We start from the raw sequence: 9220 nt of genomic DNA, 5'->3' as shown, positions 1-9220 counted from the left end.
GGCACTGGCTATGATCAAAATAATGCAATAATAACATGTCTACAGAGTATCCCATGAGAAGTAGAATATTTTCCTCCCCCAGATCTGATTGCTCTGCACCATATTGTTGTTGTTGTCTTCTGATACATGAAATCCTCTCCCAGTAAGTATTCAATAAGAATACTTGAATCCGATTGTTCTGCATCAAACTTCTAGTTTCCTATCTGAACTCATCCCAAAACCCAACTTGTTCTATTTTGCTGCTCAAATTGGTTTCAATCCTAACTAAAGAGTATTGGAAGCATTTTAAGTGCACTGCAAAACCTGACCCACCACTATCCTACTTCTCATGTTAGTAGAAACTCTTCTTGCTGTCTACTAGTAAGTTGGTATATATTTATTTTAACTGCTTTGTTAAGCATTCCTTTTGCTTATTAGGTAAAATTTGGTTTCATATCAATGTCTACTTTGTTTGTTTATTTGTTAAAATTTCTGCACTCCCAATCAGCAAATTCTGGATTGCAGATTCAACTCACTTCATTTTGTATTTCCTGCTTCTCAGCTCTTATCAAACTCCTGGTTATTTGTGAGCTCTTGCAGATGATCTGAATGTTTCTTTGTGTGAAAAGCAGCTTGATTATTTGCAATCTCAATCTTAGATGGACATGCCACCTGGGCAATGATTATTTTAATAGACTTAATTCTATGTCTACTTTGTATAGCTGATCCCAATGCATGTTTCTATGGTTAGGAGGTGAATCAGTCTCAATGAGACCCATGTTTTCCATCACTGGAAGGAAAAAACAATAGTGATAAAGGAAAAAAAAATTGAGGGTTGCTGATGTTGGTTTGATGTTTGTTGCCAACAACAGCAATAGAAAATGGGCATGGAGGTGGTGGGTGGATGTTGTAAGGCCCTCCAAATCATCAGGTCAACTTCATTTGTCTGTATCTCATGGCTTTCTATTGCATTTGTAATACAAACAGTACACCAGTGGGTCACAATTACCAAGCAAAACCTCTCCTCAACAGAGGGAATCAGAACATGCTAACCTCCCTAATGTTGCATCTTCCTTTTGCTTGGACTGGTGGGTGCTTTGAACATTATACAGTACCAAGAAGAACTAATTCTTCTGCCTTGATGCAAACAAAAACTTTTCTTTTCTTTTTTCTTCTTTTATAGTATCATTTTCCAGCTTTTGAATTTTATCTCTTAAGATCAGGATTCTTGTTCCAGCTTTCTTATGCAAGTCCCTCTGTGACATACAAATGCAATGCTTCATTTTGATTTTATCTGAAGTTTATCTGGCATGGTTCTATTTAGATTCTTGACTTCACCTTTGATTGCATGATTAAATTCTAAATTAGTTGCTTGTCTCTTTTCCAGTACAGTAGCATCTAGGTGTTAGCTCCAGTATCAGCACTCTTGCCTCAGCTTCCTTGTATCAGTGCAACAATGCAAATGCAATGCTTCACTTGATCTGTTTAAAGTTTAGTTTGGCATCATTTCAGTTTTGATTCTCATTTCAGCTTCAACAGGGAATGTTTATTGATTAAATTTCTATTCACTCTTATTCTTTTTTCATTTTGTTTTTGTTGCAACACACCACCCTACTCAAGTACTAATATTGTCTTGTTTAACCAAAACATGAACACTTTTGATGGTCTCCCCTTGTGTCTGATCAGAGATGAGGTTTTTTCCTAGCAAATGCTTTGCTAATACTATTCTGCTGATTGCTTTGGCTGCCTGCAAGAGAGCAGAAAGACAAAAAAAAAAACCCTGCAATTATAACTGAGAAAGAACAGTTTTAGGTTCATCTGAAAACCTGCCCTTTTGCTGCTGCTGGAGTTCCCACTGTGATGGTCCCAAACATTTGATTCTTCAAGAATTCTTGGAAGGGTCAACCAACTGAACTGGCTGCTATCTTGATAGAACATTACATTTGTTAGATTGTTGCAAAAATCAGCCAAAATTGTGAGACAAATTAATGTTTTTGCACATTCTTAAATGTGCAGTAACAGAAGGAAAACAATGGAGAATGTATTATTACCTCTATGCAGTTCCCACATCTCTAGAAATCATTCTCTAAAAGATTTTCCACTAGAAAATCTTATTCCTTGCTCTCATCAATCAATTTAGCTCATCATTGAAGGTGTCATTCTTTATGGGGAAACTCCTGCCTTTTTTTTTTCTTTATATTTTCATGACAGTGATATCATAAACATACATTTAATACATTGGCAATGTAATTAGCTGCTTTAGAAACCAGTGGTAACACCATCATCTTATTTTGGTTTGTTTTTGCTGTAGAACTCTCATCATGTTACAGAAACCAAGATCTGTAAAAACATGCTTGGTTAATAAATAAATAATATATATATATTAATGACAGGGATCATTTTGCCTTTGGAGTGGATGATGATGATGATGGTGTCCTGGTTTTGATCATGAAAGGAACACAAAGTACTTGATATGGTAAGTTCATTGCAAGATGTTCATTTTGCCTAGTTTTGTAGGATTGCATTCAGTCAACCCTCTCGGTTGTTAAAGAGTCGTTTGAATTGGCTTTTCTCTTTTCATCCACGCATTTGTATCATTGTAAAATGGGCGTCGCAGTGAGAGGTCGAAGAGGAAAAATAAAAGGAGAAAAATAAGGGAAAAAGAAGGGAGAAGCGTCCGCGCCCTTAAAAATCGGTTTTTTGGCTCCTCCGCAGCCTGTATCGACAGGGGAAGACTCCCAATTGGGGATTCCCTGTTTGGCATGCGCGAACCCATCAAGACCCAATCTTGGTGCGAGGAACGCCCTCCTAGGACGGGTTGGCATCGGCCTCCTGAGCTGGAGTCGGGAGATTTCGATCTGGTTGATCGTTGTGTTCCCTGCTCTTTGGTCCTGGAGTCGAAATTTCTGGACGGGAAAGGGGGTTATCTGCGGCCAAGCTCGAAGGTCTGGTTGCTTGGAGATAAGGGGGGCTTCCGGATCGTTGTCAAAATCTCTTCTTGGTTGAGGGCCTGTATCGATTTGTTTGTAGAATTTTAATCATCCGTTTCTTCTGGGGGGATTGAAAGAAAGTTTCAATCCCCCATGCAGAACTAGATCAAAAGTCCTTTTTTTTCTTGGGGGTGTTTCGGAATGGCAGAAGAGGAATCGATCGAGCTCAAATTTAGGCTCTTTGATGGCACCGACATCGGCCCGAACAAGCATGATCCTTCCACCACCGTGGCATCTCTCAAAGAATTCATAATCGCTCGATGGCCGCAAGGTGAGAGCTCGACCGTCGTGGTGTCTGTTTGTAGAATTCTTTCCTTATTATAAATCTCTTTCTTTCTTCTCTGCATTAAGTATTGTCGATTTGCGATTATGTTCAGGATTTAATTACTCTCGCTGGATGGTTTCTTTCTTAGACTAATTATTCCTTGCAGGTTTCTCAATTGGTAGATTTAAGTTAAGCTTTTGGGCACACACAATTCTTTTTTGATATTCAACTAAATGGTTGGTATCTTATAACTCATTGAGAGATTGTGTCTACATGATGAATGTTGTGGTGTTATATTATAATTTAAATGTAGACATCAGTGATAGTTTTCTTAATGATGTCTGCTTATAAACTGTCCTTTGTTCAACTTCTTTACAGAATCCTAAAAGGAGATAGTCAGCTGTTCTTTTTTTTTTTTTCTGCTTTTCTGTTTGTGATTGGTCTTGTGGCAGGTTCTTATTTGATTTCTGATACATGTGGGAGACATTACTACTTCTTGTGAATCGGTTAAAACGGCATCGTTTAGTGCTGTACATTTAGCCTTGAATATTTCCATACAAAATCATATGATTCTAGTTGCATTCTGTGGACACCAATCAAGTAATTTTAGAATAGATGATCTTGTAGTTACATAAGCAACTTACACAGAGCCAACTGTTGACTTGTTTTACATGTTAGATAAATATCTTTTCGATCCATTGGTATGAGGATTGCCATTAGCTACTAAGGCTTTCTATTGCGTAAACTCTTCATTCAGTTGTTATGCTTTGAAGCATTCAACTTCATGTATCGTTCTTGTTTCTTTTTTTTTTTTCCTGCTAAACTTTACTACTGAAGATGGTTTTCTTTTTGGCTTTATTTGTAGACAAAGAAATTGCTCCAGGAACAATAAATGATGTGAAGCTCATAAATGCGGGAAAAATACTGGACAACAACCAGACTGTTGCTGAGTCCACGGTGTCAGTTGGCGGGCTTTCTGGTGGGGTAATCACTATGCACGTTGTGGTTCGGCCTCCTGTGTTTGACAAAAACAATGGTATTTCATTTGATTCCTAAGTGCATTTGACAAAAACAATGATGCTTTACTCCACAATATATATCATGTTGGTAGTTTAAGCTTTTATTATATATATAATAATATAAAGTGACAATGCATTCTCCATGCGGACCACTTCTGTTGCTCATTGTAAATTACGCTTGAGTTTGATTATCATCACAATGTGATGCTGATTGCTGCTCTATGTATTCATTATTCCAGCACTTAAGATCTATTTGCCAGTTTAGACTGTGTGTCATACCGGTGGATCCAATGTCTTCTATACCACCATGATATTTCTCATTATTTAAAATTGTGACTTTCGTTTATCCATAAAAAAACAAAGTGATTGTGACTGCATCTTCTGGACTGTGGATTATGCTCTTACTTTGGCTACAAGTTTGGAATTTTTGTATCACTGTCATGCTTTTAATTGATAATTTGACTTAGTTTGACCAGATGCTAATTCATAACACTGTCAACTTGCTGGAGTCAGGCACTACCCAGCCAATATGACCAGGTAGCTGCTCACAGCTCTACTGTTCTTCTTCTTGTGCGTGTTGTTGGGGCAAATAGCTCCCTAGATTTGTTTTATGCCGTTGCATCGTGGAGCTATATTAGTGTGCCCATGGCCTGCCCTAGTGGCATGACTTGAGCTGGATACGGCCCCTTTGAACTGGGTGGTCTGGCTCCTATATCTGCTTAACTGAGCTTGAAGAGTGGTCATTTGGGTTTAAAATCCTAGAACCTGTCCAGGCTTTGTAAGAGAGAAAGAATAGATACCATAAGAGCAGTAGATTGCTCTCTTAATCAGTGATCTCTCTTTCCTTTTCTTTATCGTGGATGCTTGTGAGCTTTATTTAAATAAACATGGAAGGACACTTCTTATTAGATAAACTAGTGTCCGTGAGCTTCTTTTATTGCACTTGATTTTTGTGCATCTAAGAGCAGTTGGTGCTACTGATCGCATGCATATTGTCCGACTACATAAATAGGAAACAAGAGAACAGGTGGGCTCTTTAGTTATGCATGGCTGACACTCTGAGCAGTGAAGTTGGCTCACCTGAAATAGTCATTGGCCATGAGCTTTTTCAAGGAAATACCAGAGGTCATCTAATATATTATGTGTGTTAACCTCCATTTCGAGAACTAGCTGCCGTTGTAGTGTCATGTATAAATCATGACCCTTGTGACACATAATCTTGTTTATTCTTCCCGGACTGACTTCTGAAGTCCAAGATACTTCAGATCTTGTGAATGGAATTGCTACCATAGGACATTCTAGTAGGTGCTAGTTCTATGAAATTGTCATCTTTGTATATCTGTAATGCTGGTGATGTTTCTTTCAGTGCTTCATTCGGCAAATACTCATGTTATCACTTTTATAGCTCATAGCTCAAAATGTGCCCCAAATGGATAATGCTATCTATTTTACTGGATATATTTTGTAGAAATTTTCAAGTATACTTGTCAGGAGTTATTTCCTTTATGCACTACTATTGACGATGTGTTCTAAATGTAAACATGCTCATTCGTAGTCTTATCATACAAATCTGTGGTCCAATACTCATATGGTTCTTCTTTACAGAGAAAAAGCAAGTCAAATCCCCAAAGCATAACAGATGTGGCTGCTCAATCCTCTGACTCAACAAATTGCTATATTTTGGATCTCTTTTGTTCAGCTCACTTTGTGCTCAAATCCTAGCTTAACGTTTAGCTGACCGTGGAATCAAATTTAACAGCTCTGGTTTGGATCTCTTCGGCTTGTCTCCTGCGAACAACAGTCCCTAACAATGCGGAGGAAAGTCGACAAAATCTTTTGTAAACATGCAACATTAATCGTTGTATAAATTGGAGTCTGAAACAAGGCCATTTGTTACTACTTTGCTATGAAGATAGTATGATTGGGTGATTCTTTCCACGATTTGTTCTGTTCATTTGAGTCACAAGTTTGACAATATTACATGTCTTAAAATGGAAGCAAGCTAAAGTCTAAAGGTTTTGGGACAAATCAGCAACTCAAATGGAATACTTGGAAACCAAGAAACACTGTCCATGAATTGTTTGTCCTGCCCACCTTCACACTTGATTGTTGGTGGAATGTCAAATCTTGCCATGCATTTGCTATTTTACATCACCCCTTAGATGATTATTAATAATCAATCATCTAATCTTTTAAGTGTATATATCCTTCATTTCCACTTTCTCTTTTCCATTGTGTAAGTAATCAAGAGAGATGTAATGTGTAGTTGCTGCAGCATCAACCTACTCTTTGGTCTTGAGTGCATTCAGATCACCTTCTCTCTCTTTCTCTCTCTCTCTCTCTCTCTCTCTCTCTCTATATATATATATATATATATATATATATATTTACTAGTTAGTATGGACACTTTCTCTAAGAACAAAAAGAGAAGATAATCCCTTCTTCTTTAACTCTATATATTTTACATTTTTGGCTTTTCTACTGTGATTAAAGCTTTGAACCAAATAGTGGTAGTGAATTACTGATGGTTTGGTGGGGTTTTTGCATATGAGGAAGCTTCAGAAATTAGATGAGTCATAAATGAAGTCCTTTCAGCATGCATATTTCTGCACTCATCCACTCTATTATCTTCATGAACATTACTTTCATCTTACTTGCCCCTCCCTTGCTGATGAACTCACACTTCGGCTCATACCCAATGATTCAAAGTCATTGAAGTGGCGAAAGCAGAATTTGATTAAAGGAGTTTTACTTGCTAAGATGAGCTGATAGATACATCATCATACAACATCGATCACATACAGAAACTGGAGAGAAGGGTAAGCCTGTACTTGCGATTTCTTATTTATTTCCACGTCGTAGTAGTACATGGATATGGAGGTTTAGTATGACGTATTATCGTACATGGCTTCACCATCGTGGCGGCGGTGGTGGAGCAGGTGTCCCAGGATGGCCATGAGGAGGAGCGAAGGGGCCGGGACGTGGTGGTGGTGGCGGCGGAGGGCCAGGAGGAGGCGAAAAGAGCCAGAGAGGTGGTGGTGGACCATGCTGTGCATGAGGCGGCGGCGGCGGCGGCGGCATGAAGAGAGGAGGAGGAGGAGGCGCATCTAGCCACGGCGGAGGAGGAGGTGGTGGAAGATCGGGAGGCTGCCGCCCTCTGCGGAAGAAAGGGCCACCGGGGTGACGGTGGGGGTACATCTTCTTCCTCCTCTCTCTCTCTCTCTCTCTCCCTGCGTCCTCTCGGTGGAGGAGAACTCAGAATAAATAGGCTCAATCGGCTCTCCGGAATGGACGAGAAGGTGGCGGTTTCCCGAACTCACAGTCAAAGCTACCGTTCAAAAGAAGAGAAAGGCTCCGTGAGATCACTGTAAGAAATTTCGATCACTGCTTTAAAATATTCTTAGATTTCATTCTTAAATTTTAAATTAAAAAAATTATTTTTTGGTGATTCTATATGAAATCTTTTGTTGATCATATATATATATATATATATATATATATTGGTATCGAGATAGATTGAGCTAAAATGGTTTCTTTTTGTTGTATTATAGACATCCAGTCCCAGTCAGCTTTGAAGGCTGTCACTTCAGCGTGAGAATATATCTGTCACCACGGAGAATTGAGGCGGCCAACTCAGGATGAGGACATTCTTCGCTGCGGAGATAAGACATGTCTCTCTCCATTTATTTCCTCATTCTCACCAACCCCTCACTGTGTCTCCCGTACTTTTGTTGGATTTCCTCATTCCCAACAAGGATCAGTGGGTGTCTCAATATGATCATCTTGCTGGTCCATAGCTTAAGGGTTCTTACACGGGCTAAGAACTGTCATGTTGCTCCGAGATTGTGGTTTTTGTACCTCTCAAATAGCGTCTGTAATCTGCCGATGCTCGTTGTTTGGATGATTAAAGCAATAAAAAAGTACTGTTAGAAGCTCAGTGGTCAGCTGCAATGACAGGAATATTGATCGATCCATCCTTGAATTGTGGATGAAGAAGAAGAAACATAGTTCTAAAAGGGAACGGCCACTTACACAATCAAACTATTATAGCACAAAGGTAACGACTACATCATGTCTTACAAAGACGAGGCGACATGGATAGATGATCGATTTATGTTAAGTTCATCCACAACATGAACAGCTGCAGAGACTTTATTTGGACCCTTAGAACATGAGCACCCGCACGATCATAGTCAGGCGATCCTTCAAGGAGGTGGCGGGCCATGTCGGCCAGGAGGAGGAGGCGCGAAGGGGCCTGGAGGCGGCGGCAGTGGAGGGCCGCCGGGTGGAGGTGGGAAGAGCCCAGGAGGTGGCGGTGGACCGTGCGGTCCAGGAGGATGCGGCGGTGGCGGCGACGGTGGTGCAAAGGGAGGTGGAGGACCGGGAGCCGGCGGTCCCCTGGGCGGGTCAGGACCTCCGGGTCCTGGACCATGCGGGTGGTGGCGGTGATCGTGCATCTTGTGGTTCTTCTTGTTCCTTCTAGAGATGAAGTCTGAATGGTTATATAGACTGCAGACTGGACCGGAAGGTGGGATTTCTGTCAAACCTACGAGTCATGGCTATCTTCTCAGTGAAGTTTGCTGCTTGCTTCGTCTGTATGTCTTCCGATGTCGGTCAATAAATGCAACTGGATATGACAATCTTTGTCAAACATCGCCAATCGATATGATTGTGTTCGGCACACCAATTCCAAAAGTCTTCTTGAGATAGGAAACATTATACTCAGTTACGTCTCTTAGTGCACGGAGAAATCTATTGGGAAGAAGGCCAGTGACAATGATGTTGATGATATGAAGAGGAAGAGAAACCAACTTGAGATAGCAGCTCTATGTGCTCATGAGACAGATGATGACAATATAGTGCTATCGAATTATTATGCATGGACGGAAAACTGCTCACTGTAATGATCATCTTTATCTCACAGCATTGCTTATGGATCCATGATGATGCTTATTACACTAAATAGC

At 40.1% G+C, this 9220-nt stretch overlaps 1 protein-coding gene across 1 annotated transcript; it reads left to right on the top strand.

The window, feature by feature from the left end:
• The first annotated feature begins 2441 nt into the window (after positions 1–2441).
• Positions 2442–6191, top strand: LOC103985346 (membrane-anchored ubiquitin-fold protein 3). Its single transcript, XM_009403009.3, has 3 exons — positions 2442–3240; positions 4100–4270; positions 5859–6191. The coding sequence occupies exons 1-3, from the start codon at positions 3111–3113 to the stop codon at positions 5912–5914; spliced, it is 357 nt and encodes a 118-aa protein (XP_009401284.1). The 5' UTR covers positions 2442–3110; the 3' UTR covers positions 5915–6191.
• The last annotated feature ends 3029 nt before the right edge of the window (positions 6192–9220 follow it).

The sequence above is a fragment of the Musa acuminata genome, chromosome BXJ1-5, assembly GCF_036884655.1.
Source record: "Musa acuminata AAA Group cultivar baxijiao chromosome BXJ1-5, Cavendish_Baxijiao_AAA, whole genome shotgun sequence".
Taxonomy (NCBI): domain Eukaryota; kingdom Viridiplantae; phylum Streptophyta; class Magnoliopsida; order Zingiberales; family Musaceae; genus Musa; species Musa acuminata.
This window is presented reverse-complemented; position numbering and strand designations above follow the sequence as displayed.

Bases quoted from the DNA above. Each gene is read 5' to 3' on its own strand.
- LOC103985346 (XM_009403009.3), top strand. From the start codon at position 3,111: ATGGCAGAAGAGGAATCGATCGAGCTCAAATTTAGGCTCTTTGATGGC. The intron at 3,241-4,099 runs GTGAGAGCTCGA...CTTTATTTGTAG, and splicing joins AATCGCTCGATGGCCGCAAG to ACAAAGAAATTGCTCCAGGA. The intron at 4,271-5,858 runs GTATTTCATTTG...TCTTCTTTACAG, and splicing joins TGTGTTTGACAAAAACAATG to AGAAAAAGCAAGTCAAATCC.